General features: G+C 35.7%; 1 protein-coding gene across 3 annotated transcripts in view; it reads left to right on the top strand.

The window, feature by feature from the left end:
* Positions 1 to 20,270, top strand: part of CNTN5 (contactin 5) — a gene marked incomplete at both ends in the record, with an annotated part of 797,505 nt that overhangs the window by 756,649 nt on the left and 20,586 nt on the right. For all 3 annotated transcript variants that reach the window (XM_082845318.1, XM_082845317.1, XM_082845316.1), the window contains one exon: positions 7,182 to 7,291. In XM_082845318.1, the coding sequence (XP_082701444.1) occupies positions 7,182 to 7,291 (110 nt within the window). The remainder of the gene's footprint in view (positions 1 to 7,181; positions 7,292 to 20,270) is intronic.

Raw genomic sequence — 20,270 nt, 5'->3', positions numbered from 1 at the left:
ATATGTCAAAATAAAAAAAATCTGAATAGAGTCTGCCTTTGTTCTGACAACAAAATTCAAACATATATTAGCATTTGCTCACTAATTAAATTTATTAATTTGGAACTTCATGTGTAAATATTAATAAAGTTTTAGCACCATTAAATTGTGTTAAACGTGAAAAGCAGGACAATGGAAGGAAGAGAGTGTATTTGCCTAGGGTAAGCGGAGCTTGAGTTTCAAGCTCAGACTAACTGTAAGGTCTTGGGCATTTTTTTCACCTTTCTGAGCCTTACCTTCCTCCACTCTAAAAATGAAAATCTAGAAGTAGAACATCCCTGGACACCATTAAAAATCTAAGACTAAAATTTTGTCAATTTATTCTACATTCCGAAATATTCTTTTAAATTTTAATTGTCCCAGTATAGGCAATAATAACAGATCGACTTTTGCTCTATAATAAAGAGAGGGAAACCAACATCCTTTTCAGTCACTTAGCAAACTGCTTTATTTGAAAAGGAGTGAACATTTTCAAGATTGAACCATTTTTAAAAAGAGTCAAGGCCTGTAATAAACTGACGAAATAGTATATTGTGCTTATGCCAGAGCAGGGGCCTCTCTTCCATGTCTGTGGATGTTCACAGAGATTCACAGTGAGTCTTTGTCATCATACTCTTGCCCAAAGCCCAACTGATCTGATTGAGACTGTATTTCTCCATAGACCACTTCTGTTTCTTTTTTCTTCCATTAACCTAGTCCAGATGTCCTCTGTATTCTTAGATAAAGCAAAGAACAAGAGCAGAAGGACTGGCTTTCTATCTCTGTTTATGGCCATAGTTCCTTCCCTTCATATCATGATACAGCTACACACCTAGAGTACCATGGAGAAGGTACCACCCTTTCACAGCTGACATCAAGACATGAAGAGAAATGTACCAGATGCCATATCAAACACAGCCATGTTTTTGGCGGGAAGCACAGAACACAAGGACTTCAAGTCACACCTGACAGTACTAGTTCTCAACCCATTTCCCACTGACACATTGACAATGGATGACATTCGCATCCAGAACACACTTCCATAAGTGCTTGTGTGCATTCCCCATACCTCTTTGTTTTCCTTTTCCTCTCAAGAAACCTATTGGGATGCAAGTGAGTAGTACATTATTGAAGGGAAAACCTTGAATGTAATCTGTTATAGAAGGATTCATCATTTACACATATAGATACTTAGTAAATCACTTGGGAAATAACCTTGACTCTTGCCACTCGGAGGTTGACTATTGCCCTAAAGTACTGTCAGAAAAGCTCCAAATGGTTTTTCTGCTAACACCTTTGAGACTTTGAAACCTTTCAAGGTTTCCACAACAGAAATAATCCCGAATGGCTCTGTCAGTGACAAGCAACATTCGACATAAACCTGGGAGGAAAGAGATTTGCCTTCTGGGACTTCCATGCATCAGGCATATTTATCTATTCCCTTTGAACCAGGCAAAAATTATGTGCATTCTAACCCTGATTTGACTTCAGGTCTCAGGGTATGATATAATCCCATGCAATACTCTCATCTTGGAAACAATTCTATTTTTTTAAAGAATAACAAAATTCCAACATAATTGATTTTAAAGTGCATGGCATAAGTGATAAAAAGCAATATTTCCAACATGAGAAATCAAATTGGCCTTCATTTCCATATTTCTAGAAATACTTATTAATTAAACTTACATCCATTTTCCACTTGAGATTTGGAAAGGGAAAGAAGCTGAGCATTCAAATACATCTAATAGAAAAATAGAGGGAAATTCAATATAGATTAATTGTAGGTTGAAATATTTGTTTACGTGTTATGTGATTTAAACTTCTCTAGTTTTTTTGGCTTTTTCCTTATATGTAAAAATATGCGGCTTTTATGTTTTATTAAAGTCAAAAAGCTTCTTGTTTGCAGAAAATGATATGCAATTATCCTCTTGTAAATTGAGCTACCACAGCTCAAATTAAAACCTGACTTTCATGAGGTGTTATTCTGCAAATCAGTCCTTAGCTGAAACTGAGCTCAGTGGGATTTATGTGAACTTGAAAATTAATAAATTGGCATATTAGTTGTAAAATACGAGGAATAATTTCCTGCCTTTGCCAGATGATCCATTTGGATTAGTGTCTGTAAAAGTTCAGCTACAGCTGTCTTAACTGAATTTTTAAATAATGAAACCATAACCCTTCTCCCAAGGAGTTTATTAAACTGTCCTTTGATTAATGCTCTTACCCACCCCTCCTGGGAAGTCAAACGTATAATCAATATTATAAGCACATCCGCCCATATTACTTGGAGAACTCCAGCTGCTAGGTCACTTAATACAAATGTATCATCTAAATTCATGAACCCGGTAATGCTGTACAAAATTTTTAATCTAACAGGAACTGAATTCTATCAGTCAGCCTGTCCACTTCATATTCCAAGATTGGAGTGAAGGAGTCAGCCATGGCCTAATTAATATCATCATAAGTGAAAAAAAGAAATCTTCAAAAATCTTTGAATCTATTAGACAAAATGCTAGTGTAATCTCAAATAAATCCCTGAATTTTCGTCAAATTACCCAAGCATAACAGATAGAAGTGAGCGTGGCAAGAAGCATCCTGTGATTTACAGATCAGGAGAGTTTTAGAGATGCCTGAATATGACAAGATCTATGAGGAGCAGTGTAGCTGTGGTTCAAAATTACCAAAATTTCCATAAAATAGGAATAAAAGGAGTCGATAGTATGCCTGTGGCAGGGTTAAACAGGAGATGACGGGGGTTTAGGTGGTTTCTGGCATGACTTAGAGAGGCCAGCTGGGGATTCCAACATAAATATTCTTGAGAGAAGTTAGGTGTGGTGGGGCAAGGAGAAGAGAAAGCAGTAGGAAGAAGCACCAGGGGGGGTAAACACAGATGTGTGCACAGAAGCAGAACAGTGTGGTGGTCAGGGCCTGACTGCTCTGTTCAAATCTTCTCTCCACCCTCTAGCAGCTGTGCAACTTTGGGCAAGTTGCTTAACCTCTCTGCCCCTAGATTTCCTCATCTGAAAAATGGTGACAATGATAGTAGGGCTGTTGGGAGGATTAATTGATACATTATAAAGAATTTTAAATAAGGCTTGGCATATATCAAATCTTCGGGAAATGGCAGTTACTATTATTATCTTTGGTTATTCCTCCCTCATCTATTTCCTTTGTTATTTTTGTTCATTTGTTTTTAATCTTATTCCATTCATTCATCTGTCAGTTATTTGGAAACAATTGTGCAGCAAGAGAATTGACTATATATTCTTTTTGTAAAATCTCTTCTGCACCCCAAAACTGACCCTAAGAGGTAAAGAATGAGCAAGCTGCTTCCTTGGTGCCATCTAAAAACAACAGAAGAGAGAGCACTTGAGACCTGAGTTCTACTTGGGGCTCTTTCAGAGACAGAAGCAGAGTTCAGATAAATCAACCTGTTTCTATGTCACTTTTTTCATCTGCAAAATGAGGGCATGTTTAAGTTTTCAAACAGTACCTATTATATACAATGATATTCATAAGTCCTTTTTCCTTTATGCAGGTAATGTAGCCTGTGCAAACTTATCACAGAGACACAAATCTTCATTGAGTCTACAATCACTAAGATGAGGGAGCAATGAGAACTGTGTGTGTGTGGCATCTAAACAATTTCACGATAGGGAGCATTCATCAAATTAACAATAAATTTCATATTTTTAAGCTTTAGAAGTAAGAGAATAATAAATATTTACAGTGAAAGAGCACTGGATTTATTATTTTGCTCCTGATGACACTTTGCCTTCTGAATCATATTATGTGATTTTACAGTATTTTAGATTAAAAAAAAATTTAAAAAGCAAAAAAAAAAAAATGAGAGCATGGATTTAAAACATAGGTTCGTAACTCAAAAGTCTATAGACGTCAGGTAAGAAATATAAATAAGTGAAGTAGTCCCAGAAGTGAGACAATAAAGACTGGTAGAGAATCTGGCAAACTAAAAAGAATATGCCCTGACTAATGGGAACAACTGCTAATTCTCATCTACCAGCACCCAAGGATTCAGACTTGGTATCCCCCTTTTTTCCCCTAAATAAGCCATAAATTCTTAATTTTATGTGGAATGTTGGAATTAATTAATTTAATAGATTATTTGGGCAAACAAAATATGGCTGAAGACCCACTGGCCATCCATGTGTGACCTTTGATCCAAGTGACTTTCTAAAATTCTTTCTAGTTGTGACTTTCCATCATTCAACTGCAATGGGATGCCCAAACAGGACAGCTAGTTCCAATTCAAAGCAGACATTCTATGATCTAGTCAGTTACTCTTGCCTGCAGACAAACTTTTTGATACACATGAAAATATTCACTGGCTAATAAACTGTACAAATTGAAACTTTTGGAAGTAAACTGAATGAGGTCACTTTTTTACATGCTTAAATTTCCAATGCAGGTCAGCATGGGTCTACTTCTTATACTATTTACATCCAGAAGGTGAAAAAAATAAGAAATGACTCTTCAATTCTTCTTTCATTTACCCTCATTCATTTGATGCAACTATAATATTTATCCCCCAAGTGTGCAACTGTGAAATGTCTTCTTGTGTCTGACCTGGATTTAAAAAGCTTAGAGGTTTTAAATAGAAATTAGGGTGCTGGTTTGGGAAATAATTTCTGAATATTTTTCTTTATTTTTTTACTTTTTAAAACTTTTGTTATTCTATTTAAAAAGTACTTAAACTTGTGTAGTGCTACAGAAAGCTGAGAGAGAAATTTCTTTCTCTAGTGGTAAAGAGAGATCGAAAGGCTGCCATCCAACCACATGTTTTGTGCTTCTGAAATTGTTTATCCCCCTGCAATCTCCTTTGACAAAGATGTAATTGCCTCAATAATAAAAAAAAGTTGAAAGAAGGCATTTGTCACACAAATCTCTGCAATGCATTTACTTAAAAGATAAGCAAAACTTCTTCCAAATAACAAATGATATTCAAAGGGTGGCTTTCTTTGAAATAAATCATACCCTAAATCCTGGAGATCAGATTATACACACTTAAGAACATGAGCATTTCTTTTCATTTACTTGCAAAATAAAGAATTTTAACTCCTGTTAAATAGCAATGAAAAAAAATTTTGTTGCAGGTCTGCTGAACAGAATTCTAGAATGAAATAAAAGTAGAAGCTTTTCACAGTTTTTTTTTTAATCTGGTAGATGCACAAATAATAGGCAGTTGGAAAGTGGGATGAAGGAAACCATTGAGCAAAAGCAAATAAAAGATATTCAAAGGGCAGAATGAGAAATGACAATTTATACCATGGCAGAAACTAATGTCAGCTTCTGTGTAAAGATTAATGTGAATTTACCAAAGCACTTTGAAGTAACACAAATATAGTATATAATTTTAATGAAAGCTTTACCAAAAGAAAAATCATTGCTCAGTGCAAACATGCACTTTTGAAAAAGTCTTCTGTGTGCTTTTTTACAGTAACAAGGGTAGATGTTTTTGACTTATATTTGTCAATTAATAATATATAAAGGCTCTCCAGGTAGATATGTGGCCACTTTCCTTCCATTAGAAAAGGAAAAATTTCAGCAAATGGTTACATTGGGTTGTCCAAAAAGTTCATTTGGGTTTTTCCATAACATCTTACGGGAAACCCAAACAAAATTTTTGACCAACTCATAATTCCCTTTATATGACTAAGACTTAAAAAATTTTTTGCGGTACGCAGGCCTCTCACTGCTGTGGCCTCTCCCGTTGCGGAGCACAGGCTCCGGACGCGCAGGCTCAGCGGCCATGGCTCACAGGCCCAGTCGCTCCGTGGCATGTGGGATCTTCCCAGACGGGGGCACGAACCCGTGTCCCCTGCATCGGCAAGCGGACTCTCAACCACTGCGCCACTAGGGAAGCCCAAGACTTAAAAATTTTATTTAGAACTCTGCCTTTGCAGTAAGGTTCCCTGAATCTAAAAACAAAAAGAAAAAATGTGTGTGTGTATGTGTATATATATATATATATACATATATATATATATTTGTGTGTGTGTATGTGTGTGTGTGTGTGTGTGTCAACAGTTTCATCTGAAGTCTTACCAGTGATATGGCATTAGAATCAAAAAGCCTCTACAATTTTTATGGGGTAGGAGTTTTTGAAATCGACTTTGTATAGACTAGTTGAACTAACTTATGGCATTTATTCCGCCATTTCATTTAACCTGTGTTTGTGACACAGTATTTATGATTCAGCAATGTTAAAGCTGAAAATATTTTGTTCCTCACATAGATTACAACCTCAAATAAAGTGCATCTCTTGATGGATACCAGTCAGACATGGTGTATTTGAAAAAAAAAAAAAAGTAATAAGAAAGGTCACTGAGCATAGGAATGAATGAAAAGGTGGTTTTGAGCAACAGCACTGAGACCTTCGGGGACTTTCCTTTTTGGTCTATATCTGTCTTAAAAGTCAATGCATGCCTTTCAAATATCATGATTCATAACACATTCCTTACACAATCATGGAAATGTAGCTTTGTGGTTGGAACAACAAAAGAAATCTAATGAAATTTAGATTCTGTTTGTGCCTTCACAGGGTAAAAAAATAAAATAAAAAGTGATATTTTGTGAATGAATGTTTTAAGTGCCAAGCACTGTGCTAAATAATTTATATGTATTATTTCAATTAAAATTAACCTTAAAAGTTTATGAGCTAAGTACTCTCAATATGCCCAAACGACAGAAGATGGAACTGGAGCTCAGGAAGAGGTAAAGCAACTTGTCTGAAGGTAAGTAATTTTTTGGAAGACAAAAATCAACAACAACAGCAAAAAAAATATCCAAGCCTGACTCCTAGTCCATTCTTTTGATCATTATGTTAGACTGGCAGACAATTTTAAGTCAGACAATTTAACTTCTCCAGAAATGTCCTTGTTAATCCAAGGATAAAGATCTTCTTTACTTTTCTTGCTAGATTTGTTATTTGTCATTGGTAAGGTACTGATGAGAGTTGGACACAGTGTAGAAATCCAAAAAGAACATCTTTTTTTTTCTTGCTGTGCTTTTCATAATCATCACAGCACTTCATTTCAAAAATCAGATAGAAGGAAGTAACACCTGAATTATTCAGGTGCAATGCTTTGGTATGCATAACTTGTTACCATCGTGGTTTATTATTTCCATTTTCCTTCATACAGAACCCACTGCTGCTCCCACAGATGTCAAGGCTACAAGTGTGTCTGTGTCAGAGATTCTTGTTGCATGGAAACATATTAAAGAGAGTCTAGGAAGACCACAGGGATTTGAGGTATGAACAGAATTACTGAAAATAAGCCTTGTTATTTCTGCCGGCATTGTACTCTCTTGAAGAAATTGTTTGGTGACACTTCAACAGAATTACATTCCTTTGAAATTCGCTCTATGGAAAAGAAATGAGAAATATACTATTCTACTGACATGTATTATGTTGCTTATTAGCTAGCTTATTTTTCAATGTAGTAGTTTCCATAGCACTGGGCAGATATTAAAAAAAAAAAAAAAAAGAAAATAGACCTTTAGATAAAAAACCAGGAGCTACAGGTTGATATTTACTGGCATCCAATTTATTGGTGGTTAAAAATACTTTTTGTGTATTTCTCTCTAATAATTTAATGTATAAAACAAGTTTTCCTATTATATTGTTTGTGGCAGATCTTACCTCCTATACTAACTTGTCAGATTTGCTTGGAACTTAGTGATCTCTACCTATTCACCCAAATGACTTTTTGTCCTTCAAATTTTACTGTTTTTAAACATAGTTATGCCAGCCTTATAGTGGTGAATATTTTATAACAATTCATTGGCTGCAATAAAATTTTATCCTCCACATGGACTAAAGGTTTGTGGGCAGTCTGTGAACTTGAGTATTCCACAAAAACAAGAGCTCTCATACAGCTCTTGTTCTTGCCTTTGCCAGTGAGGGATAGGATTAGGGGAGTAATTTATAAAATACAAAAAAGAATTAGCATCCAACTGAGGATCTTAGTTGTCTTTAAACTTTTTAATGTTTACTTTTCCTCTGTTTCAACTGCCACTAAGAGAAAATCATCTTGATTTTTAAATAATGACCGAATATAGGACTTGTATACCAACATGGTTTCCAGGCTAAAAACACATTTCTTTATTATATTTGAGTTTTCAAATAATGGCTGAGAACTATTTGATTAATATACAGCCAGCATTAAAGATCACAGTGATTAACAGTTTATACAATATTTCTAAGAGTTACAGCAAATATCATTTATATGAAACCATTACCTATACAATATCATGGATTTATTTCTACAATCTTGCTTCAGTTCATTATTTGGTGATAATTCAATATGTATCATATCAGGATTGCATGCTTGTTTTATTAAAATCTCTTTTTCTCCCTAGCCATGCTGCAGGGACCATGTCTGTTCACCAGTCAATCCCAAGGCTGGTAGTACTTGGCTCAGGACAGCTACAATAAATATTTGTTGAACAAATGAATATCTGTGCTTCACAAACAGCCCCTTTTGCTCCCACTGTAGAAGACATTGGGGTGGCCTGCCCTGCTCCCCTGCACTGGGCCAGGGCACCATCCTCTAGCTGCTGTGAGTGTTGGCTATGAATGGTTTTCAGCTTCCCTTCTGGAGAACTGCCCTCCACTTAGGGGTGATGCCTTACCTGAAAAGGTACCAACCCCACAGTCAAGCAACCCAAGGTCAATGACTGGCTGATACTGACTGATACTGGTCCCTTGCTTCAAGGAGGAAACAAATTTATGGTGCAGTTTATGATCCAGAGCCTTAGTCATGTACATCAGGCCAAGGCTAGATCACCGGGGACCACACTCTTGCTCAGTTCCTTCTACTTCCCATCCTCTTTTCCTCCCTTCCTTATAGATTCACCTGCAAGCACTCTCACAGTAAATCACATCATTCAAATCCCTGTCTCACGCTCTGCTTCTATGGAACTCAACCTAAAACAATTACATAAGTATAGGTCCACTTAAACCTCTGAATCAGAACATCTGGTGTGCATACTTGTAGTAAGCCATAAAGTGTATTCTGCTGTTCAGAAGAGTGAGGATCCAGGCTTCTACATCTCAAAGTGGTGCTCCTGTCACACAGCCAGTCACCCTCAACAATTTTTCTGCCTGTCCTAATAGCATGACATTCATATTCCCACTATGATTCACCTGTAATAACAGCTTTCTATGAGGTCCTACAGAGATCACATAAGATTTAAGCTTGTGAACAATGGTTCTCTTTCGATATATAAATCATCATTCATTCATTCTTTCAACAAATGTTTATTGGAGGCCTACTAACTAGCAGACACTGAGCTAGATGCTAGGGATAAAACAATGAGCAAATTAAAGTCCCTGTCCTCATGAAGCTTATGTTGTAATAGGGAAGGCAAACAATAAACAAGCTCACAAATAAATGTGTGATATAATTTCAGTTGATGATGAATGTTGTGCAGAAAAATAGTACTGCACAAGAAAGTAGAGTGAGAGTCTGCTGTTTATAGAGGTTTGAGGAATTAACCTTTCTGAGGTTCTGACATTTGACATGATCAAATGAGAGAAAGAAAGAGAAAGAGAGAGAGAGAGAGAGAGAGAGAGAGAGAGAGAGAGAGAGGCAGAGAGAACAGCAAACTCAAAGGCCCTGTCTTAAGAGCATGCTGGCCTTGTTCAAAGAACAGGAGCGATTTTGGCTAGATAACAGTTAACAACAGGAAGAGTGGTAGCAGGAAAAATTGCTGGGACAAGAACCAGGTTATACGCAGTCTTGTGAACCAGGAAAAGGAGTTTAGATTTTATCTTCAGTATAAGGAAAAGCCGTTAATGATTACAAACAGAGAGTCCAATCAGGTTCTGACTCATATTTTAAAAGCATCTCTTGGTCTAGAGGGTGAAGAACAGGCTCTAAGAGGACCTCAGGTAGAGCAGTGGAGAAGCGGTCCTTCCAACCTAGCAGACAATGAAGTTGCTTTCGACTAGAACAGTAGAGGTGGAATTGATGAGAAGTGGACATTTTAAGATATATTTTGAGTGGAAGTGTGGCAGGATTTGATTATGAATTGGGTGTGGACTATGTCAAAGTTAATTCCAGAGCTTTTTGACCCAAGAAGCTGGGAGAATGACAAATCATTCACATACATAAGGAACTAATGGAGAAGAGCATATTTTAGAGAAAAAGATCAAAGATTCTGGTTTAATGTGTTAAATTTTATAAGCCTTTTATTTTATTTTATTTTTTTACAAAAAGAGCTATCAAGTAAGTCTTATTTTAAGAGAAAGGTTAGAGACAGAGCTATAACTCTGAGGAATCTTCAGTATATAAATGGTTTTTATACATGTGCTGGCTGAGATCACCAAATGTTGATAAAGATGTCTGAGAATTGAGCCCTATGGTGCCTCATCATTTGGAACTCAAGAAAGAAGATATGGCCAAAGAAACTATAGAAGACATTGAAGAAGTTCAGAAGCCAAGAGAAGAATTTTAAAATGGAGTGTCAAATGCTGAATCAAATGTTGCTAAGAAATTCAGAAAGATGAGGCCTGAGGCTTCAGAAAGATGAGGCCTGAGATTGCCCAATGGGTGTGCCATGCAGAGACCTTACTGACCATGGTGAGAAGGGTTTTATAAAATGCTGATGATCAAGGTTTGACTAGAGATCAAGACCAAGATCACTCAAGCATGGCATTCAAGAGTGTCAGAGCACAAAGTTTTCTCTAAATCTATTTTATTCAAAGCAACAACTTATCACAAGCAAAAATGGAATATCTTTGAGGATATGTTAATAGCATTTAATCAAATTCTGGAGCAATCATTACATTGACTGAATTTTATTTAAAGTAAATCAACACAAATTCTGACAACTATTTTTACACAAAGAAACAACACAGCTTCCATGGGCACAGTAACATTTATAGTATTTTATAGTGCATTATAAATTGTATTTTTAAAAAGATGGCATCTTGTTACTGAAAAAAAAACAATATCTTGTTAATGGGAAAATCAAATGTATGCTTTTCATTATCAGAAAATAATTAAAACTTTATATAATTCAATGACCAAATATGACATAACAGTTATTTTAAGTAAAATATAGTCAGCAAAGACTCTTTATAAGATATACTGTCTCATAAGTGTATAGTTGCATGTAGATTTTAAAAATAAATGTGAAATTTGGTCATTTGTAGAGATGTGAATGGACCTAGAGACTGTCATACAGAGTGAAGTAAGTCAGAAAGAGAAAAACAAATATTGTATATTAACGCATATATGTGGAACCTAGGAAAATGGTACAGGTGACCCGGTTTGTAAGACAGAAATAGAGACACAGATATAGAGAACAAATGTATGGACACCAAGAGACAAAAGCGGAGTGGGTGATTTGGTGGTGGTGGTGGGATGAACTGGGAGATTGGGATTGACATGTATACTCTGATGTGTATAAAATAGATAACTAATAAGAACATGCTGTATATAAAATAAAATAAAATTCAAAAATAAATAAATGTGATATAAGTAAAACTTACCAGCATCACTCCCACCCCCTCTTTTTTCTACTCTCTATCCCTTTAAGAAAAGATCTACCTCTGCTCTTCACCTTACGCATCCCAGAATTTACTGTTCTCATTGTCTCCTCATCTTTCTTTTCAGTAAAAAGATCTCCCAAACTAAATATTTCTAAAATGTAGTAACCCCTAAAGCTTAATATTTTATCTCATCACTATCTCCCTCCTCTATTCTATCCCGGCCACAATCCTAGTTGTATTTACTAATAGAATTCTGAGCATGATGACGATGAAACAAGTATTGTTTTTGTCACAAAAGCCAATGAGACTGGTTTCAAGTTTTATGTACTTATCATATCAATCCTGTGAGTCATTTTTCTAGCCATAATTGCAGCTTTACCTGCAATGTCTAAAGTAGTTAGTTACTATAACCGCTACCAGTCCTGTGCCATTCTGAAAATAGTGGAGACAGTGTTTTTGGTCAAGTCTCTTGTTTTTCCTGAATTGAATGGGTGAATAAGATAGAAAAGGTCCTGCTCTTATGAATACTGCATCGTAATGGGAGAAAATAAATAAATAAATATGAGAAAAATAAACTTAGATAACAATACATGTAGAAGTGCAAAGGCAGAACACACCTGATTCATTTAAGGAACAGAAGAAAGTGGAGCAACTACACCTTGGTGAACAGTGATGTGAGTGAAATTTGAGGTAGTCAGAGTGTTAGGTGGGCAGACACAATATTATTTAGGGATATATAGATTATGAGAAGAGTTTGTATTTTATTCCAAATACAATGAAAAGCCATTGGGGCAATTTTAGGAGGAGAGTGACAATGTCTGATTTACATTTTTTTTAAATATTATTCTGGCAGCTATTCCATGCAGAATGAAAGGGTGAGGAGAGAAAGGTCAAGAGTAGAAGTTAGGAGGTCATTGCAATAATTCATGCAAGAAATGATGATAACTTAGACTAAGGTCATAACAGTGGAGTAGGAGAAAGGTAGACATACTTTAGAGGCAGGTCTGGCAGGATTTTCTGAATGATCAGATGTGGAGGGAAGGAAAATGATGATTCCTACATCATGGCCTTGGTCAAATGGATGAATAGTGGTATGATTTACCAAATAATAATAATAATATTTTAAAAATTTAAAGGGAAAACCTGGACAAAGAAGAGATTTGAAAACGGGAAATAAAGAAGTCTGTTTTGGCTAAATTAAATTTGAGATGCCTATTGGAAATTTAAGAGGATAAGTCAGATAAGCAATAGGATATGTGAGTTTGGAGTCTAATTAAGAGACCAGTGCTGAAGACATAAAGGGGGCAATCATAAAGGTGGTATTTAAAGCCATTCTATTACATTAAATCACCTAAGGACAAATTCCCAGAAGGGAGTAAAGGAGAGGATAAGAGGAGGAATGAAGGGGGAGATAAGCTGTGTCCTGGTGCAATCAGCATGTAGAAATTTAGCTGAAGGAAAGGAATCAGCATGGAGAGTGGCAAGGAGAGATCATCTTGATGGAGAGAAAATCAAGTGTGTAAGGTGTCAAAGAAACTAAAAGAGCTAATCAAAAAGAAGGAAATGGTCAACTGTGTTTACACCTGCTAAGAGATCGAGATGAAAGCAGAAAAGTTTCTATTGGGTTTAGCAGTTACTGGTGATCTTCAGGAAATTTTCACAATTAAGTAAGTGATCCATATCCCTTGTGTTATCAGTTTAGTTACTTCAGGTTGTAGACATCAAATACCCTTAAGAATATTACTTCTATCTAAATAATGGCTAGTGGCAGCAATTTAGAGAGAACCTCAATTCAGAACTTCAGACCAGCAACACATTTGTTTGTTGTGGAATCATTTAAGTCTCTTGTCAGGATATCAAGGTGTCTTGATATACATTAGAATCATAACTCTTCAGTGTTATCAGAAATGGGTAAGAGTCAGACTCAACCTCTCAATATGTTTTCACACCAGTCAATGACTATAAGAGAATTGAATTAACCACTGCAGACAACTATCTTATCCTCAGATAAAAGCAGTTAAAAGAAGTCAAGGGCTTCCCTGGTGGCGCAGTGGTTGGGTGCAGGTGGACACAGGTTCGTGCCCCGGTCCGGGAAGATCCCACATGCCGCGGAGCGGCTGGGCGCGTGAGCCATGGCTGCTGAGCCTGCGCATCCGGAGCCTGTGCTCCGCAACAGGAGAGGCCACACCAGTAAGAAGCCCGCATACCGCAAAAAAAAAAAAAAAAAAAAAAAGAAGTAAAGATGAGACTTTTATATGGGAAACTTCCCTTGATACACCAGGCATAATAATGGAGGTAAATGAGAAAAAAGAAATCATTTCTGAAGTCATGACCACACCTTTAATTCCTTCTAGGATATGGCTCCTGTCAAACACATACTCAACTGCCATTTTGATATGGACAAACTTTATCTCTAGAATACATAGTACAGTATTAACTAATGATAACCCCTCAATGAACTCTTCTTAATAAATAATCAAACTTTAACCTATGTCATTCACTTGACTCTGAAATCTTTGTGTTTTCTCTTCCACTAATCTTGGGAGGCTACCCTCAAGCAAGGGTCATTTAGAGGGAAGATGGACATCATCAAGAGCAATAAAGTCCTTAAGGCTCTTATAACATCACCTGATCCCCCATCTAAGCTCCCATCACTGTGCTCTCCTTCCCCTGTACGCTCCTCAAGTGACTCACAGCCTGATTCTAATTGTGACCTGGATTGTCAGATTTGGACCTCGTTTGTGCCTGATCTGACTTTCTATGCATTTCGTCTGAATCTCAGTTATCATTTATTATTCATTCACTTACTTATCCACGTGCTATTTATTGAATGCCTGCTAAGTCTTGGTGCAGTGCGTGGGGTAAAACAATAAGTAAAATAGACAGATTCCCTGCCCTTATGAAGTTCACAGTCTAGCAAGGGAGACTTTATTTCAGTTTCTTTCTTTCATTTTTGTTTTTCTGTTTTTTGGTAAGGCCTTGTAGCTCCTTTTGTTTGATGTCTTGGTTTTGATATTCTTTTCCCTGATGTAGCCAGACCTATAGGGCAGCTGTAAGGATCTCAGTAGGAGGCTTTCCCTGATACCATCTGTCAATTACCTACCTACATTTAGCATTTTTGTCCTTTACAAGGAAGCCTCCATTACACTCTCATTTGTTTACCAAATAATGAATCAAACATTTTGACTTAAACTATGTTCATCTACAACTAACTTACACTTTCTAATACATTAACCAATTAATTCAAATCAAACTGTTTTTGTTATTAAAATGACTAATTGCTCTAATAGAATGGTCAAAGCAATTGATATGGTAGAAATAGCTATGCATAAAGATATCGTCAGAATGATGACAGCCCCTAGCCTACCAGAAAATAAAATGACTTTATGGTAAGAGGCTTCAGGAAATTTTAGTAATATTATCCCCTTTAATTTCAAAGTGGGTCCACCCATGGACATTTCTAAATGTCACAATTAGGCTAGATTCAAATTCTGCTATGAAAAGAAAAAGTGGTCTTTTCAACAAGTTTGCAAGGCTGCCTTTTATTATACAAGTCTTATACTACCTCACAAAAATGACCATCTGAGGAAATAAGAAAGAATATGAAATCACAAATATAGACACCACTCCATCTAATTGTATTTTACAAATACAATTGAACAATTTTGTTGACATTCTCTTAAAACAACCCATTTGAGAATTTTGTTTACTCACATGGGAGTAGCTTGAGATTTCATGGCTACAGAGACTAAATGTAGAAAGCGTTGACATTGAGATATGTGAAATTTCCAGCTTATGACATGCAGCATGATTGAAAATCAGAAGTGAGCTATATGCATTGAATGACTGATTTTTGAATTATCATGACTGCCCCATCTCGATTGCCATCCCTGTCATTGGCCCATGCAAATAAATTATTAGTTTCAGTTTTGAATTTATGAACCCACCAGCATTAAGTGTCCTGTGAATGGTAATTCCTGAATCTTCGAGCAGAGCCTCTAAAGCTTTTCCTAGAACACCGGGATTTTTATGTGCATACAAAATCAGAGCAGATGCCAGTCTAACAAGAAAAAAGACTAAAGAAAAATAGGGCCAAATTTCATCATCTTTTCTCTGATTTTCCCAAATTGGGAGGAATGACAAAGGAAATTGGGTTATAATGCAATGTTGGATGATTAATATTTGTTATTCCTTCACTTATCAAGCATTTATTATCAGGCACTGTTCTAGTCAGTGGAAATGCAAAACTATTAAGATCTAGTCCCTGCTCTTAAAAGAAATCACAGTTTAATACTGAGAGATGCTTGTGGGAAATTTAAATAAGCAAAAGGCAGAGAGGAAGACATTGGAACAATACAATTCTTATGTCCATAATTACCCTAGGATTCCTTAGCATCCTGATCCTCTGAAGAAACACTAGTAGCATAAACCCATGCCAATGCCCTCCATGGGCATAAGTTTCTGTTTGCTTGAGCATATGCTTCTGTCCCTAAATGTCCTCAATTTTCCTAAATAAAACAATAAATCAATCGATAGAAATTTTATTGAATAAAATAAAAAGGAAATTTTTAGACATATTTTTAAATATTATATTGTATATTCTGCCTGTGAAACAAAATTCCTTATGATTATCAAGTTAATGGTGCTTGTATTCATTGTGACCTTTTTGGAAGAGTATTATTAAGTATATTTTTTAATGGCTGGGTTCATTTCAATAATAAGCGACAATGTATTTTTATAGCAGAGTGAAAAGTGCACAGTGTCCGAGTCCTAATTCTTAACTTTTTCATGCTTATTATGAAGAAGAACAAAAGGCAAAACAACTTGTTCCATTTTACAATTCTCACTAAAAGACACACACACCCCTAGAGACTCCTTTTCCCAGGCTATATTCAAGACTTGCATGTATTTATTTTAGAACTTCCAGAGGGTATGTAACTCAGAAGTTCATTTTAGACATGTCACTAAAGCCATTTCCACTTATTGATTGCACTGAAAAGACACTAATTGTGTTTTGCTCTATAAAGTAAGTTGTAGTGGGGATTTCTTAAGGGGAAAAGGGATGAGATTGTTGTTTTTATTTTATGAGCTGACTCTAATCGTCAAAGCAGGAGACAAAAAAAAAAAATGGTCCTCACTGCTGTTTGACAATAACTCATACTAGGCAGATTGCATTTAATTGGTATAGCAGAGGGTGCAAGGGTGAGTGTGTGTGTGTGTGTGTGTGTGTGTGTGTGTGTGTGTGTAAAATGGAATTTCAGACATAAATTAAAGGGGGAAAAGAAGCTGAAATGAAACCAGTTACCAAAAGGCTAAAACAAAGGCTGTTTTATTTTCCATATGGTGGGCAGCCGCCGTTGTACGGATTCTCCTTTGGCTTTTTGTTATGACTATATAAAACTAAGAATATAAAAAACTAAACAGTGAGAAGAAAATACTTCTACACTCCCTTTTCTGAAATTCTGCGGACTCTGGAAAAATCAAATAGCTTTCATGTCTCTATCATTAGATTTCCTTCTTAGGTTATTTTCAGAGACTGGGAGGCTAACTAAAACTATTTATGATTTTAAAAAATCAGCAGATCAAAAGGAAATTATAGAAGTAACTTGAAGATGTAACAGTTGTTTAACTTGTTCCTTCCCCTGTCCTATTGAAAGGCAACCTGTAGAATTCTTTTAGAAGGTAATGAATAACTCAGTGTATACTGTGTTTCTGTTTCATTTACTTCTAAATACATTGCTTCATGGAGAAAATTCCCTAACCCAAACCACATTTCATATTTTCTTCTACTAAAACTTTTATAAACCATTTTATTTTCAAGAATATTAAAATATTTGCCTGAATATATTGTTTTACCCACATGAAGAACCAAAAGGGTATGTATGGATGATATTTTTTATCATATTCAGAAGTACTTCCTATTTTTTTCACTCTTTGACACAAATGGTAATTTACTGTGTGACCTCTAAACAGGGTTTTTTTCTTTACTCCTAAACGCAGCCATCCTGAGCTCATCATGTCCATCCACAATCTCACTCTCTGTTACATAATACACATTTGTACACAGAAAGCATCCACGCAAAAAATAAAATAACAAATGTAGACATCAACCCATTTAATTTTACAAATACTTGGAATATTTTTGTTGACATTCTCTTAGAATGACCCATATGAGAAATACCAAATTGCAAAAAAATCTTCCTTTTGAGAGTTGGGTTTTTATCTTAAGTACCTGACAACATACTTGTGGCATAGAGGTCCTAATTCAATGAGTGTTGAAGAGTTAGATACAGACATGGTCTTGCTTACTATACTAAGAAATATAGAAATATTATAAGGTGTTTGAACACGCACAAAAAGGAAGTTTTGCAAAAGACAAGCTTAGCATTATAAAAATGCCAATTATTAATTGACTATTTGCTAATTACAAAATGGCTGAGACTTTATTTTCAAAAGGCAAGACTTTTTTTAATCTACATATAGAAAAGTGCACAAATCATAAATGTACAGCTCAGTGAATTATCACGAAGTGAACATACCTGTGTAACCACAATCCAGGTCAGGAAACAAAACATTTCTAAGAACTAAAGAATCACCTTGTGTCTCTTATAGTCATTATCCTTATTCTGAACCCCACACCCCCACCAAAAACAAAAACGAAAACCAAGTATCCTGACTTCTGATTGGTTTTACTAGTTTTGGGAATCATATGGCGCTTTTTATGTCTTGTATTTTTCACTAAACATTATATCGGTAATATTCATCCATATTTTTATGTGTTTTCTCCTAAATTTCATTTGTGAGTATCCCACAATTTATTTATCATTCTTCCATTGATGGACATTAGGCCTGTTTGCAGTTTGGGTCTGTTTTGAATAGAGCTGAGTACAGAGGAAAATTTTGGTAGAATTATCCACTTTCAATATTAAATCTAATCCATGATTATTATATCCCTCTTTTTTTTAAGCCTTCTTTGATCTTTGTCTTTACTGACCTTGCAAATCTTTCCTTAGATTTATCCCTATTTAATATTTTTATTCTAATGTAACTGTAACCTTTGTGGGGCTTTTTACATTTTTTTAAAATTGTTTTTATTTAAATTTTTTTTGAAATCTTTATTGGAGTACAATTGCTTTACAATGTTGTGTTAGTTTCTGTTGTACAACAAACTGAATCAGCTATATGTATATATATATATATCCATATCCCCTCCCTCTGGAGCCTTCCTCCCACCCCTCTAGGTTGTCAAAAGCATCAAGCTGATCTGCCTGTGCTATGCAGCAGCTTCCCACTAGCCATCCACTTTACATTTGGTAATGTATATATGTCAATGCTACTCTCTCACTTCGTCCCAGCTTCCCCTTGCCCTCTTGTGTCCTCAAGTCCATTCTCTATGTCTGCATCTTTATTCCTGTCCTGCCCCTAGGTTCATCAGAACGACTATTTTTTTTTAGAATCCATATATATGTTTTAGCATACAGTATTTGTTTTTCTCTTTCTGACTTACTTCACCCTGTATGACAGGCTCTAGGTCCATCAACCTCACTACAAATAACTCAATTTCATTTTTCTTATGGCCGAGTAATATTCCATTGTATATATGTGCCACATCTTCTTTATCCATTCATCTGGCAATGGACACTTAGGTTACTTCCATGTCCTGGTTATTGTAAATAGTGCTTCAGTGAATATTGGGGTACATATCTCTTTTTGAATTATGGCTTCCGCAGGGTATATGCCCAAGAGTGGCATTGTTGGGTCATATGGTAGTTCTATTTTTAGTTTTTTAAGGAACCTCCATACTGCTCACCATAGTGGCTGTATCAATTTACATTCCCACTAACAGTACAGGAGGGTTCCCTTTTCTCCACACCCTCTCCAGCATTTATTGTTTCTATATTTTTTGATGATGGTCATTCTGACTGGTATGAGGTGATGCCTTATTGTGGTTTTGATTTGCATTTCTCTAATAATTAGTGATGTTCAGCAACTTTTCATGTGTTTGTTGACAATCTGTATATCTTCTTTGGAGAAATGTCTGTTTAGGTCTTCCACCCATTTATAGATTGAGTATTTTGTTATTTTGATATTGAGCTGCATGAGTGCTTGTATATTTTGAAGATTAATCTTCTGTCAGTTGCTTCATTTGCAAATATTTTCTCACACTCTGAAGGTTGTCTTTTTGTCTTGTTTATGGTTTCCTTTACTGTGCAAAAGCTTTTAAGTTTCATTAGGTCCCATTTGTTTATTTTTGTTTTTATTTCCATTATTCTAGGAGGTGGGTCAAAAATGATCTTGCTGTGATTTATGTCATAGAATGGTCTACCTATGTTTTCCACTAAGAGTTTTATAGTGTCTAGCCTTACATTTAGGTTTTTAATCCATTTTGAGCTTATTTTTGTGTATGGTGTCAGGAAATGTTTAATTTCTTTCTTTTACATGTAGCTATCCAATTTTCCCAGCACCACTTAATGAAGAGGCTGTCTTTTCTCCATTATATATTCTTGCCTCCTTTATCAAAGATAAGGTGACCATATGTGTTTGAGTTTATCTCTGGACTTTCTATCTTGTTCCATTGATCAATATTTCTGTTTTTGTGCCAGTACCATACTCGCTTGATTACTGTAGCTTTGTAGTATATTCTGAAGTCAAGGAGCCTGATTCCTCAAGCTCCATTTCTCTTTCTCAAGATTGCTCTGGCTATTCAGGGTTTTTTTTGGTTCCACACAAA

The sequence above is a fragment of the Leucopleurus acutus genome (assembly GCF_964270905.1).
Source record: "Leucopleurus acutus genome assembly, chromosome: 8".
In the NCBI taxonomy this organism is placed as follows: domain Eukaryota; kingdom Metazoa; phylum Chordata; class Mammalia; order Artiodactyla; family Delphinidae; genus Leucopleurus; species Leucopleurus acutus.
This window is presented reverse-complemented; position numbering and strand designations above follow the sequence as displayed.